The sequence below is a fragment of the Lepeophtheirus salmonis genome, chromosome 6, assembly GCF_016086655.4.
Source record: "Lepeophtheirus salmonis chromosome 6, UVic_Lsal_1.4, whole genome shotgun sequence".
Classification (NCBI taxonomy): domain Eukaryota; kingdom Metazoa; phylum Arthropoda; class Copepoda; order Siphonostomatoida; family Caligidae; genus Lepeophtheirus; species Lepeophtheirus salmonis.
The window spans coordinates 32,201,495-32,216,121 of record NC_052136.2 but is presented as its reverse complement, the minus strand read 5'-3'; the positions used below and the strand labels follow the sequence as shown (position 1 = coordinate 32,216,121).

At 30.8% G+C, this 14,627-nt stretch overlaps 2 protein-coding genes and 1 long non-coding RNA gene across 8 annotated transcripts; 1 reads left to right on the top strand and 2 right to left on the bottom strand.

The window, feature by feature from the left end:
* Nucleotides 1–905: 905 nt before the first annotated feature.
* Nucleotides 906–5,320, bottom strand: Miro (mitochondrial Rho GTPase). 6 transcript variants are annotated; one of them, XR_011780603.1, is made up of 12 exons: nucleotides 5,077–5,269; nucleotides 4,333–4,994; nucleotides 4,072–4,254; nucleotides 3,665–3,999; nucleotides 3,252–3,599; nucleotides 2,971–3,185; nucleotides 2,734–2,855; nucleotides 2,092–2,205; nucleotides 1,880–1,962; nucleotides 1,606–1,784; nucleotides 1,416–1,496; nucleotides 906–1,222 (listed from the first exon to the last, which is right to left on the bottom strand). XR_011780603.1 is itself a non-coding variant. In XM_071889175.1 (12 exons), exons 2-12 carry the CDS (start codon nucleotides 4,702–4,704, stop codon nucleotides 1,102–1,104), a joined length of 2,013 nt encoding a protein of 670 aa, XP_071745276.1. In that variant the 5' UTR covers nucleotides 4,705–4,994; nucleotides 5,077–5,269; the 3' UTR covers nucleotides 906–1,101. The 6 variants fall into 6 exon arrangements, 5 of the variants coding, with proteins under 5 accessions (XP_071745276.1, XP_071745277.1, XP_040570557.1 ...); XM_071889175.1 differs by having other exon boundaries at nucleotides 1,746–1,784; XM_071889176.1 differs by lacking the exon at nucleotides 1,416–1,496 and having other exon boundaries at nucleotides 1,746–1,784; nucleotides 4,333–5,011; nucleotides 5,077–5,320.
* Nucleotides 5,321–10,043: 4,723 nt separating this feature from the next.
* On the bottom strand, nucleotides 10,044–12,539 carry LOC139905769 (uncharacterized). The gene is made up of 2 exons (XR_011780809.1): nucleotides 12,406–12,539; nucleotides 10,044–12,323 (listed from the first exon to the last, which is right to left on the bottom strand). It is a non-coding gene; the product is annotated as an uncharacterized lncRNA (long non-coding RNA).
* A 1,150-nt stretch (nucleotides 12,540–13,689) lies between these two features.
* On the top strand, nucleotides 13,690–14,262 carry LOC139905700 (protein FAM200C-like). Its single transcript, XM_071889347.1, has one exon. It carries the CDS (start codon nucleotides 13,690–13,692, stop codon nucleotides 14,260–14,262), a length of 573 nt encoding a protein of 190 aa, XP_071745448.1.
* Nucleotides 14,263–14,627: the final 365 nt, after the last annotated feature.

Here is a 14,627-nt window from a genome sequence, read left to right as displayed (position 1 = left end):
AAAAGAAGTTTTGTTCTCGAAATTACTCTGATTAAGGAAGGAAACCAATTGATTATCTACGAAGCGAGGAGAAATGTCAAATTTCCCATGTCTGTACTAATCATCCATTCTAATACTAATATTTAATCTGATAGAAGCGTGGGAGACGGGATAACTATTAATGAGGAAAACTATCTACGGTTGGACAATTGCCTCCCAACTTAGGAAAAATTAAACAATATGTAATCAAACTTTCTAAACAAAAGTTATCAAAGAAATGTTTTCTAAAAAAAAAATGTTTGTCCCAAATAATTAAGGTCAAAATTTGTTGCTCCAGCCCCCTCCCCTTCTCCGACAAAAAAATAATATAAATATCCTGTCCTACACCAATGATGCCAGTCATCTCATAAACTTGGATATTTTTAATTCATCAGTTACTCTAAGGCATTAAGAAACACAGGATTTATCACACTGTATTATATATCGTGGGCTCAAAAAAAAAGTCACCGTAGTCACTTTTTGTTAAAAAGGAGATTTTTTAAAGCTCAATTAATGTACCTATGATAAATAATTATTCTCCATATTTGACAAATACTGTACAAAAATATTTAATAATTTTTGTCAAATCTTCGTAACGAATTAAATATGTAATAACATTTTGATTTTGAAAGCTTTAAGCTCACAATTTCTAAAGTGGGCTTCTCGTAGTAGTAGGACAAACTTATTAAGCCCAAATGAATTGAATATAATTTATAAATTAATATGAGATAATGTTTATGTTCAATACTAATATGATTATTTAGTGTCTTACATCGATTAGTAAAAGTTTCCCTGCATTGTAAGTCCCTTTTTTATGAAAAAAGAAAACTTCAAATGTATTTTAAATTCATTATGAAGTCTATGCCAAAATATAAATCCAACTTGGGGACCATCAACGTCATATTATATATTTTGAAAGAGTGTTATCTATAATATTTTATAAAATTAATAAGGACTATAACTATACTTCATAATAAATTAAAAAGGATACGACAGGCCTTTGCAGTGTAAGATTGAATCTAAGGCAAATTTGAGCAGATCAACATCACGAACTACAAATACAATGGAGTCCTTTATTAAGCCTTAAGTGTAGCTTCGAACCATTTTAATTACAACTGCACCAGTGACTATAGCAATAGCGATACCAATTCCAAACGTGAGCAATCCAGTATCCTGGGCAACCAGACCCATTTGATTGAAGTGCCTAAATGAAAATAGAGATTGAATCACTATTTTTTTAAAAGTATTTTTACTATTTAAGTGATAGCTGAAAAGTTATATATCAAATATATTCAGAAATAATGAATGAAATACATATATAGGGTTCCAAATGCATCAATCTTTTAAAATTTTGACAAATAATTTCACAAAAAAAAACAATTTGAACTTAAACTTACGTTGTCAAATATCTGAAACTACCAATCCACTCACGAGGTGAGCTTTTCATAATCATAGCGTGTACCAATCTTCTTAGATTACTAAACATATATATATATGTGTATATAAATAAGTTAAATCATTTATTAGTTTTTATCAAAAAAAAAAAAATATGAAGATAAATTAAGAATGGAATTATTATTAAATTACTTTGACTTCAGCTTGGAACCCCTCCTCGCTCAATTAAAATTTGTTGATTAACAATAAAAAAAAAAATTAATTATAAAGTACGGAAAATAATAATTATTGGCTGTGAGATAAACTACAATAAAATTTGAGTGATTTTTTACCATCCTTTATAGAAAAGAGTCCAAGCTGCTTGAAAATGACTAGAAATACATAGAATATTATTAACATTTTTGAAATGCCGAGGTTGCTCAAAAATCAAAAACAAACAAATAATGAGATATTTCCTTAGACTTACGGAAATGCTGCCATGGTTGCGAGTTTGACGTACATATCTGTTTTAACCCTTCCTTTGGTGTTGTAAGGCTGAGGAGGTGGTAACTGAGAAAAAATAAATGATTTTGAAGACTAAAACATTACATATATTCTAAAACACCAATATCTAAATTAGAATTTTAAGCTCAAAACATGGCAATAATTAGCTCATAATATCTTTAAAAAAAATATTACCTTATGTTTGGCACAAAAAGCTTCAGGTTGCAAAATGTAATCTTGACGAACTGATGGTAAGTCACTCTTATTGGCTACTATTAACACCGGAACTTTAGAATCAACATAATATTTCTAAAATAAATAAATGTTTTTATACATTAACGTAATGATTATGTTTTTGTAAATACAGTCAAATCCAGATGAGAACAATACCAAATTTTATACTTATCCCAAGTGCTTCGAACCCCCAATAATTTAAAAAAAGTACATGTTAACTCACTGGGCTTAATTGCTTAGTTTTTTAATCAGATTATCGACGTATTTATTCCATAAAATTGTTTTTTGATTTTCTAAATGAAATTTGATTGAAAAAAAAATCATATAACCTCACAAACTGCCGAAATATGTATGTACTAATATGAGCTCAACAATGATGATAAGGAGTACGGGAGAGAAAGTAGAGCTTGTAAAAGGAATTAAAAATTATCTTTTTTTTAGTTTAAATAGTAATTAATCAATAAATATGTTTCATAAAAATTATATAAAACACCTAAAAAAGACTCGAGGGGGTCATGATTCAAAATGATGACATTAAAATTTAAAAAAATTAAATTAAAGCATCCTTTTGAGTATGTTCAATAAAAATATATTAATGCATACCAAAAATACAGCTGCAACGAACTCAAAAGATCTTGGATCGGATGCATCATAGACAAGACAACAGACATCACAATTTGATTCAGACGGTATACTTGGACTGGACACATTTAGTACATCCACATCTAATAAAAGTAAAAAGAATAGCATAAAATAATTTAATTATAAAAATGATAGCTCATGATGCCCTCAGCTGGATCAAAAATACAATTTCAGTAAAATCAGAAGGAGGCATTTTACCTTCCAATATAAGATATTTTTCTTGACCATAAACTTGAATCGAATTTATCGTATGTTTTGGAATTTCGTAGCTCGGAATATTCTTAATATCGTCAATGGAACGACCTAACAATCCTTGACAAAACGTCGTTTTTCCGGCTCCTTTGGGACCAATGATATTGCATCGATAAATATTTCGAGGCGTTGGTTTCTTGCCAACATCCACTTTTTTATCTCTACATACATACATATTTAAATGACAGTAAACCTGATGCCTAAATAATTAATCATTCGATAATTACTTTGTGATGGAAAAAGCACTGATTTGATTTTCTTCGTGACCAGAATTAGCTGAATAAGTATAGCCTAAGTACCCTAAGTACTCAATTGTCTTTTTTGTATCAACAAATGTCATAAAAGTCCAAAGAGCTAGATATCCGTGATAACTCAAGTAACCTTTTTCATTAGTTACCACTGTGTTATATAAATCTGGTCCCCAAGGAGTAACGGGACACGTAGAAAAAAGGTCGATAATTTCTTGCGGGCTCATTGCTTTATCCGAATCCTTGTCATATTTCTCAAAAATAAAAGTCAAAAAATCATAGCCAATGTTAGATAATTCAATTATGGAGTTGGATGGAGCGGAAAATCTGAAAAGTTAAATCAGAAATATGGAACTTGAAAATGTAAAAACATAATTCATTAAACAAATTACGATGGATATAGATAATCGCGGGATAGAGTAAGGTCTTCATCGTAACCAAACTTTCTCAACATTGTCCATGTCGTTTCATTTCTTCCTTTTTGTATAAAAAGTCCATGAAGAGCAAGAAATCCAGACAATGTCAATTGGCCCGTCATTTTGGATAGACCTTCAGGACAATTTTTATGAACAACGGATTTTAAATTTTCCAAAATCCCAGGCTCTAAATCTAACCCAAAGCAACGTCTTTGAAACTTGTTGATTTCTTCATCTGAAAGTAAAGCATCGTTGTCTTCATCACAGAGCATAAATACTCGAGTCAATGCTCTTTTGCAAGCTGTAGTTAGCTGTAATACATAAATAATAACAAGGACAATTTAGATAATTATAAAAGGGAGGGAGAGGAAATAAGAACACACGTCCTTCTTTTGATGATCAAAGAGTGGAGCGGAGGGATGGAGTACGGCTTTTTGAGCAAAGTAAAACATTTCAGAAATGTTTTTAAGATTTTTTGCAGAGCATTCAACGCATGTCTCAATCTCTTCATATTCATTCATCATTTGAAGAACTGCTTCCATGGTGCTATATTCTGACAAATCAACCTGGAAATCCAAATAGAGATAGAAATGAATTATCAATGCAAGAGAGTCTTATTAGAAAGGGGTCAAGTTTGTAGTTACTTTATTCCCAACAAGAATGAGAGGAGTTTTCTGGGACTCGAGTGTACGTCGTATCAGAGGTATCCAGTGATCAGAGACCGATTCAAGTGACTCCAAATCATCTACTGCATAAACAATACAAATAACATCTGCACGGAGTAATTCCTCAGAAAGAGCCTCTTCATTTTGCTCCAATGCATTGTAGTCCGCTATTAGTGTTGGGATCTTCTCAGGAGTCAAGTCCCCAGGGATTGTTATGTCTTCAGCTCTCCCGGGAACCTCAGGAGGAAATTCTTCACTCACGAGAGACAAAATTAGAGATGTTTTTCCTACGTCCCTATCCCCAATAAGAAGGATTCGAACCTCGTCCCTCTTCCCCTTACTTTCCCTCATAATTCTTTGTTCAATTGAAATCTAATAAGTAATTGAATAGTATTGTACGAATCCGAGTAGGGGTGGCTCCACTATAACTCAGTTGTCCAGGTCATGGATGTTCAAAACTAATGGTTTATTTTTATATCACTCAAGTCATTTGCAGTTGCTCAGTTTGTCATAGTCCTTCACACATGACGACAAGGAATAATAATGCAATATGGATGACGTCATCATGTACACACACATTTAAAAATATCTAGCTGGAGATGCCGGCATCAGATCTACTGCGCAACCTCAGCCAGCGAATACTGAAATAAATATAGAGCTAAAGGTTTAATCATGGACATGCACGAGACGCATGGTTTAATGCTTTATACGGAACAATATTACCTTTTGACGTTTGCTTTTTTTTACTTGAGTGCAAATGGATTTATAAATGCCGTAAATTAAAAGTCACTAATAACTTAACCTTCATAAACTACTAAAAATTTAATTTTTTTTATGGAAAACTTAACACATAATTTTGATTGAACTTATTGTTATAATAAAACAAATATAATATGCACAATAAACAAATTACATTGAAGAAAAAAGGAGCTAATTCACTATTCAATCTGGTTTTAGCTTTGATATTGGAAGAATCTTTGGAAGCACTCTTTCTTTTTTTATTTACATGAAGATGGCTTTTTGCTTCAGACAAAAAATTTCCAAATATATTCAACATTTTTGATGCAAATTTGATTAAAAAAAGTGCTGCTGAGAAGATGATTATTACTGTATAAAGATTTTTCAAGCCATGCTGTAGTTAGAAGTAAAAAATCTTCGTGCACCTTTTATAAAAACACTTCTAGAAGTAGCAATAAATAAAATAATATTTCGCCTTTCTTTATTTAAAAAATGTGTTGTAACTGCTCAAAAAATGTCATACAAGAAGATAAATTACATCACTAGGCTTTTTTAGACCACCTCTATTAGTTTCATTATCAAAAGAGCCTATGAGAAAGGAATATATTCATCCGAATATAAGAACATTGTGCAGCACCGATTTAACGTTTTTAACATAGCCATATAAAAAATAAATGAACAGCTCCAGGCCTTCAAGTAAATCTAATTCCATTGCAGAATTTGAAAATATAAGGTTGATAAACATTTAATCTTCTTCACTTGTATAATTAGACTCTTTTTTATCGACTAAAATTAATGAAATGGATGATGTTGATTTTGAATCTAGACTAACACCATTTTTTTTTTTTTTTCAGGCTAAAAAAAATTTCGATAACTGATACAGTAATTTCTACCAGCAAGTTGTCTATACCCCCCATAACGTCTTTATATTGGGTCCGAATTAATTTTACGAAGAAAAATTAACTTAACTTTATTTTCATCCAGTAAATATATATTTAAATGGGCACATCCTATCGATGTTTGATAGGCGGCATGAAATGTCTCGGGGGATAAACTACTTCCATATTTCGTTGAGAGTGTATCCCATTTTTTAATTGATACTGCAAACTTAATCAAGAAATCAATTTGTTCCCAAAGAAATTAGTTTTAATGAATCATCTCTCTTTTGGACGTACATAGTGTTTGAGTTCACATTTATGTAATCCCAAAGACAATCAATCCTGCAGGAGGAATCAAAAGACTCGGCTCCAAGCCATCTTATATTAGGTCCTTCATCAATCGAGATGATGTTAGACAATGTTTGGATTGACTGAGCTTTATCTAATGCGATATGGAGGGGTTTATGGTATCGAAAGATACCTTTTGGGTAGACAACAGCTTACGGGCCTTCGAACCCTAACCCTTCCTTTAGGTGAACACTCGACCTAAGAATTTTATGGGAGCTCGAAGAGGTAATGAAATGCCTCCAAGGGAAAGATCCAGGAGTACACCTCCTTGATTTATTCATAAAGCAATTCAAATACTTTGAAATTTGGTGTTTAACTTATTTTCTGATAACTTTTTCCAGCTACTCACAGAAGCTAGGACAATGTTTACATAATTGTCTAATTTTAATTAAAAATAAATCTATATTTAATATTTTGGATATGGTTATAAACCACAATTTTTATCTAAAGAACCTTCTTGTTCCTATATGGGAGGCAATCCTCCTTTATGCTCTGAGGCTAAAAAAGCAATGGATAACGAAGTTGCATAAATGTTGTTTTCTGGAGCTGTTGAGAAAGTTATTGAAAGTGATCAGTCTCCTTCATTCATTTTCGGTATATTCGATGTTCTTAAGAAGGATAACAAGAAATATCAATACCTTTAATAAGTTTTTTCTAAATTTAAATTAGATCAGTTGATTCATTAAGATTTTGGCTAAACCAAGATTCCTTTTTTATACTCGTTAGATCTGTTTAATAGATATCATTTTTTTAAGATTTTTCCTGACCACATTTTTCAAATTTCGATGGAGAAACAAAATTTACCAATTTAACGTTTTTGGTCTGACATCCGCTTCGATAATTTTTAATAAGCTTTTTAAACAAATGATTTCATATCTAAAGTCACAACTTAAGATAAGTTGTAGCATCTATATATGTAGATGACTTAATTTTGCGCAGACCAATGCCTTTGTATATGCCTCGCTCTTCTCGTGTTTAGCCTCACTGTTATACACAATCCTTGGTTTCAAAGTCAATTTGAATAAGAGTTATTGGATTCCAAGGACGCAACTTATTCATGTAGGGTTGGACTATGTGTCGGTGACTCTTACCTTCCTGCGGAGAAAGGGCAAAAGATCCAAGATCTTTCCACTAAATTTCGGGCTAGATGATTAGATTCATTCCATGGATACCTCCAATCAATAATATCTAAGCAAGAGAGAATAAGATGCCCTAAGAAAATTCCCTATATTCAAACTGCTTCATCAGGTGAAGCGGGAAGAAATAAAATGATTTACCACTTTTTTTTGTGAAAAAAAGTTCATGTGATAAACTTTAGTCATCAAATTAATTATTTCTAAGGCAATAAGGATTTTTTTGGATGGATCTTTCTCCAAAAACATTCGGATTTATAGATCTTGTGTCCACTCGTAATTCCGTTGAATTCATACGTGTTTATGACATTGGGATATCCATGATGTTCAAAGATCTCATCTCTTTAGAAAAGGTTGTTGTGCCTGACTTGGTGGATGACATCTCATTTAATGGAAGTATCAGTCATTGTGCAGATCCCCTTTAACGTCCAAATTTTTTACTTAATCAGCCATTGGTTCAAATACACATCCGTCGCTCTACATCTTGTAAGTTGTATGGACTCATTGTATACTTCTATAAGAACTAAGAATATGTTTCATCAAGATCAATAATATTGGAAAGAAATGTTCAATGAGGAACAAAGCGACTTTTCATCTGCATCTCTTCCTTTAAAACTCCTTCTACAGTCTACTCTATTTCGTCTCATAATATTCTTAAAAAAAACTCTTTCATTAATTTGAGTCCTTAAGTGTCATTGATGTACATAACAAACAAACAACTCATATCTATGTCACTAAGTCTATTTATAAGGCAGTATTATTTCTGTTATTCTTGATACTTTATCCCCGCTTTCAAATCCATTATTACTTGTGAGTCTTTTCTGTCATTGGAAAAAAAAGTAGAAGATGGTCCTGAACCATGAATTTAATGTGGTCCTCTTTTCTAGATATCTTTATCAGCAAAGTGGCAAAATATATTCAACTCTCTTATTACCTTCAATATTGGGAAATATGAATTTTCAGAATGATTAAATCACTTGTCATCATATTTAAATATAACTTGACATGTTACACTGCCAATAACTTTAGAATGTAAAGTTATTGAAATTTTTGACACAAAAAGTGAACATTTTAGGTAAGTCCTTGTTGAGATATATTTCTAATATAAAACATGAGATTTCAATTTTATTTTATTAAATGTTATTGTCTAGCATGTCGTGCAATTAGTTAACATGCTTGCAATATATTATTAGTTTCAATATTCAGTTCACATCATTTATTCTGATTCCAACACTATGTAGGACACACTGCATTTTTATTTTATATATTCGTACTATATATAAATATATTATATTTAATTATATTTTTGGTTTTTTTGTGTAATTTAATGTTTTACTTTAATTATCAATCACAGTAAATAGTTGAAAAAATATTTTTTTAATTTTATTATTATCTATGCTCTATTTCTGTACGGTTTAATATTCAATATTTGCATAAATTAAAAATAACAGGTCTATATTCAAGAAAGTTATAACTTCAACAAAAAAAAAATCCAAAAGAATCTTCTCACTCATTATAATATTTTAAAACTAATAGCAGTAGACCTATATCTGGCGGAAATTTTTGATGTCGAATGTGATGAAGAATATCATTTTGATTGTTTTATATTTTGTTCAAATTTTCAAGTGCATGACAAAAAAAAAGTTTCTTAAGTAAATGATAATATTCAAAAAGATATAAAAACAACTTCTATTAAAATGAAGATTTAAAAGTAAAAAAAGATTAGAAAATTGACTAGTGGGGATTCAAATGATGATTTATTTCATTAGAAATATTGATATTGATATTAACCTTTATAAAAATTCCACTTGTCCAATTGTATTGTACAATAATATTATTAATATTGAATAAATTCACTACAATCTACTCTTATTTAAAATAATAAACCTATCAATGAATTAAAAACATAAGAATACCCCATATCGTATTTCTCTCGTGCGTCTTCTCTTTCTTTAAGTTTAGTATTTATTACTCCAATATATGATTCATAGTTAAGTATCGAGTGGTTAGTCACTCCAAGTCCAAACCACTTTCACTCGGGAAGCATTACAACATTTCGTGGTCAACCACAATCTAAATTGTGTGGATAACCTAACAGGTCACTAGACGTCCTAATTGAACTCCTACCGATCATTCCAGTCTTTGTTACGTAACAATTTCTGTTAAATACAATATTTACTTGAATAACAAAAATACTTGATTCAAGCTTACTTTAAAGATAATATGTTTGGTCGTCGACTTCTAGGACGATGGCTATTGACACAGAATGTAGTTCTAAATTTTCGATTATAAGAAAAAAAATAATGGTCGAAAACCTTCATTAAAGGGAATAGAGTTGAATAAGAGCTTGCAAGAAATAATTCCAGCCTTGCTTTATGTTATACATACTCCAAGAAATTTTCATATTAACTCAATAATGAGAATGAAAAAGGCGTTTTTACGGATCTACCTTTAATTAATTTACGATTGAAGAATTCTCTGATGTTGTAAAACAAAAAAATTACCAAAAACCCTTGGAATTATGTATAAATTCTAAATATTTATTAAGTATGAATAAAACTTTTTAAGAAATGAATGCAAAATAGGAACCATATCTAGTAAATATTTTTTTATTAATAAAATGTAATATATATGTAATACAAATATAGTTGTCATCAAAACATATAACCAAAGATAAGATCAGGAAGATGAATATATATAATTTATTTAGAAATAATTTAACTTTATCCAAATAATAATAATGAGGAAATACGAGAAGATTCCAAACTCCATATGTTTGGGAATTGGAATGACATTAAGATATTCCAGCATAAGTTTACAGAAGTTAGGAAGTCCCTTATATTTTTTATTAAACAAATTATCACTTAAAAGGTCCCAATGTTATATACTACTATAGGTATGTAATAGCAGAATAAAAAATGCTTTTCAGACCGAAATATCGAGAAAAGAGAGGTACATTAGAATTATTTTCTACTTATTTTCCATTGACAAGAGACTCACAAGTAATAAAGAAATCAGGGCTAATTAGAATGGGGGTTTCTCTGTTATTTACACAAGTAAACTGATTGACTCTTATCAATGAAATAGTTTTTTAAGAGTAGGAGACGAAGCAGAGTTGACTTAAGGAGGAATTAACTCAATAATTTCAATGAAAGGAGTTTTGAATGGAGGATGATAGCTCTCTGTTCCTCACTGGTACTTTGAGTCGATTATTTTGTATGTTGATGGAACTTTTTAGTTCTTATAAGTTTAAGTAGGTATGTAAAAGGATTCCCAAAATTAAGGAGGCTACTGAGTACTTATAAACATTAACTTATAGAAGTATACGATGATTTTGAAGAAGAGTTGGAGGAGCTTACGTATAGAGTCAATAATGTTGCGTCTTGACGAGGGAGAGACACAAACTTATTTATAATAGGAGAGATCCAGGATGACCAAGAGACATGAGGAGAAGAATTCACGTGGAGGAATAATGTAACACTAGATCATGTGTATTCTAACTATACTCTAATATATTTACAAAAGACGAGACTATTTATAATACGTAAAACTCAGTACTTATAATACATAGACGAAGAAGATAAAAACATGTAAGGAGATATTAAATACATAACAAATAATTAACAAGGTCCGAAGTTATTATCAAAGACCTTGAAGTGAAGTGGCATATGCACAAGAAGATGAGATCCATCGAGTGAGGTACAAAGAGGAGAGATCCTTAGAACAAAAAATTACGTTGAAGAGATGATCAGAAGACGTGTGGATAAAATATCCAAAACGAAAAATATGAACTCCTTGGAACGGGAAAGATGGGTGGATGCATATCCATTTATCCAAATGTGTCATACGAAAGATCCATTTAAATGCCATGAATGAAATCAAAATGTATTTCCGCGTAGTTCCAACTCTTCTCTCAACCCATTCTTCGAGTAGAATGAAGTATCCACTTTCCCAAGGTGGTATATAGTCACCTTGCTACTCTCCAGTCCTGATCTATAGTAGACCTTGCTTTATCTGTTTCCACTTTTTTCCACATTCAGTGCATCATTATATTTTTCTTTTCTAAACTTGTTGGTACATACATTAACATTATATATAATTTAATCCACTAGGGGCTAGTCATTTATATTCAAGTCTGACTCGAGTGACAAGTCGTTAGATTAATTACTCAAGTCCGAGTCATGTTACTCGAGTCAACAGCTCTACAGAACAATAATAGTTCAACAGCTAATAATAAAAAAGATTTTGTAATTTCAACTCGCTTGACAACTATCACAATAACGAAATAGCAAAATAAAATCTTATTAATCAATAAGATAAAAAATGTAAATAAAGGAGAACTCATAAATAGGAAATTTAAATTTTGAAGGATATCATCATTGTTTTATTATTTTTTCTATCAGCACAAGAATAATTGTATTCTTATTTTGTTATATTTTAACTATTGTTTTCATTCAAGCAACAATAACTCGTTAATATGCTGAATACTAAATAATTAATTTCTTTGTGTGGAGATCCTAGATCTTCGCAAGAGTAATATTCCAATAGGGTGACAAATAATTTAGCTGTTTAGAAGTAGATTCTCGACTCAATAAGTTTAGGAATTTTCAATGACACTTAGATATTCCAACAGAAGTCTACTGAAATTAAGTGGTCTGTTATATATTTTTTTAAACACAGAATCATTTAAAAGTTCCAAGTAACTGTATTATCTGTAATTAATTTATTTTTAGATATTTCAATAGAAGTTAAGTAGTATCTTCAAAGAATATATATAGATATATATATTCTTTGGTTATCTTATATTTTTTTTAAACACATAATTATTTAACAGTTCCAAATATGTAGAATAGAATATGCGTTGCAGACCAAACTAACGAAAAAGGAGAAGAAAATTATATCTACAAGTCTAGAATCATCATCTTCCATTTGTTTTCTAATGACAAAAGACTCACAAGTAAAAAATAAATCCGGGGTGAACCTGAAATGTCTAGGTCAGGTGTTCCCAACGTGTGCCCCGGACGCCCCCACCAGTGCGACATTGCAATGTTTTGGTGGGGCATGCGCAGGACGTATTTTTTGAGATTACTATACTAAACCACATAAATAAATAAACAGACAAAAACGATATTGTGAATTTTAGTTTTGATATCATGTTTATCAGAAAAAAGTTCCGATGGCTTCACTAAATTTCGTTGCAGTTATTGGTCTAATAGATTTATCTACTTAATATTTATTTAAGTGCTACATAATTTTACTCTGCACGATAACATACTACAAACAAAGTGTAAAACATTCCGGGAAACATCGTTATCAGAGTGTTGTATTATTATAAATATACCAATCGAACTTGTTAATTATGTAAATTCAATAGTAAGTATTAATACCCTACTTTGTTAATTAATTAATAATTATATTTATTTAAGTAACAAAGCCTATGCGTAAAATGAGTAGTGCAAGTAAAAAAAAAAAGTTCGTCAATATTCAGAAGAATATTTGAAATTTGGATTTATCCCTGCTATACATGATGAACAGTCACCTTTCTGCCTCTTATGCCAACAATATTTGACCAACGAATCAATGAAACCAGGTCGTTTTGAGTTGCGTTTGACGGTGAAACGTAGTGGTATGTAAATTCAGATTTAAATTACTTTAAGTCTTTAAAGGAGAAGTTTACAAAAGATCGACAATAAAGTCTCTGTTTACTAAATAAACTGTTAGCTTCGGTCGTACTCTTAAGTAGTTATTAGATATCTTTGCTAAATGTGGAAAAAATCATAGTATAGGAGAGGATTTAATAAAACCATCAATATCAGTATTTCTCAAAACAGTCGTGGAAAAAGATGACAACGTTGTTAAAGCAATGCCACTCAGTAACAATACTGTTACTAGAAGTATAGATGAAATGGGCGAAGATATTGAAACACAACTTGTCGATAAGTTAAAATCTAGAAATTTCTCACTGCAAATGGATGAATCTACCCTGAGAGACAGTGAAATTTTATTGTTAGCATATACAAGCTATATTGATAAAGGCTAATTTGCTGAAAATATGCTACTCAGCAAATCATTAGAAACCACCACTTCTACTGCTGATATATATTGTAAACTAACTAATTACTTATCCGTCAATGATATATCTATGGAAAATATAATATCTTGTACGGCAGATGGTGCTCCTGTTATGATGGGCAAGAAAAAAAGGGTGTCTTAAATTGATAAAAAATGAGAATCCAGAAATGATTCTTGTGCACTTTGATACTCATAGAGCGAACTTAGTGGCCAAAAATATTACTCCTCCTCTTAATGAAGTACTACGCTCAGTTATAAAATGTAATAATGCTATCAAAGCTAATGCAAAATGTGAGCCTCTATTCAAGCAATTTTGTGAAAATGAAAGTGCAGACTATGTGAGACTTTTACTTCCCACTGATGTAAGGTGGCTTTCAAAGGGGAATTGCTTGAAAAGATTCATGGTTTTATATGATATTCTTAGGGTCTTTTTAAATAACAAGCCCGTTGATGGTAAAGCATTTGTGAGTTATTTGACAGATATTTTTGAGAAATTGAATATGTTGAATAAACAACTTCAAGGATCAAGTGAAACTCATGTGGATGCAAAGACAAAGATCTTTGGTTTTGTTACATTTATTAAGGTATTTCAAGAAAACATTTCTCACAAAATTTTTGAGCAGTTTCATTGGCTAAAAGAATGTGAGATGACTGTTAATGCTGTACTTGTCATTGTGGATCATTTGAAAATAATTGTCTCTGATTTTAAAGAACGATTTTCTGATTTAATACAAATTTAATTTCCAACATGGCTGATGCAGCCAATACAAGTGAATATATCTGATGTTTCGATGCATTACCAAGAAGAACTCTCGAGAATGCAGAATGACGAGTCAGTTAAAACTTTATTTAATATAAAAGGAGAGATTCATATTTAGCTGAATGGGGCTTTAATGCTGGCAATGATTTGCTATTGAAAAAAATGGTAAATTAGTTACTAAGAGAATACTCTAGTACTTAAATGCTGCAATTGCTAGATGGATAGGGATTATTTTTAAGCTTAAATCTCAAAGGATATGCCCAAATGAATTAGTAGCTAGAAGATTGGAAATCAAATTTGACCATTCATATTTATGTTTAATAGTGGCCCCTCCCTCATGCCTTT

Excerpts from the sequence above, each read along its gene's own strand:
- LOC139905700 (XM_071889347.1), top strand. The coding sequence starts at position 13,690 with ATGATTCTTGTGCACTTTGATACTCATAGAGCGAACTTAGTGGCCAAA.
- Miro (XM_071889175.1), bottom strand. The coding sequence starts at position 4,704 with ATGAGGGAAAGTAAGGGGAAGAGGGACGAGGTTCGAATCCTTCTTATT. Across the intron at positions 4,255-4,332 it reads TCATTCTTGTTGGGAATAAA|GTTGATTTGTCAGAATATAG; the intron begins GTAACTACAAAC and ends TTGGATTTCCAG. Across the intron at positions 4,000-4,071 it reads TTGATCATCAAAAGAAGGAC|CTAACTACAGCTTGCAAAAG; the intron begins GTGTGTTCTTAT and ends TATGTATTACAG.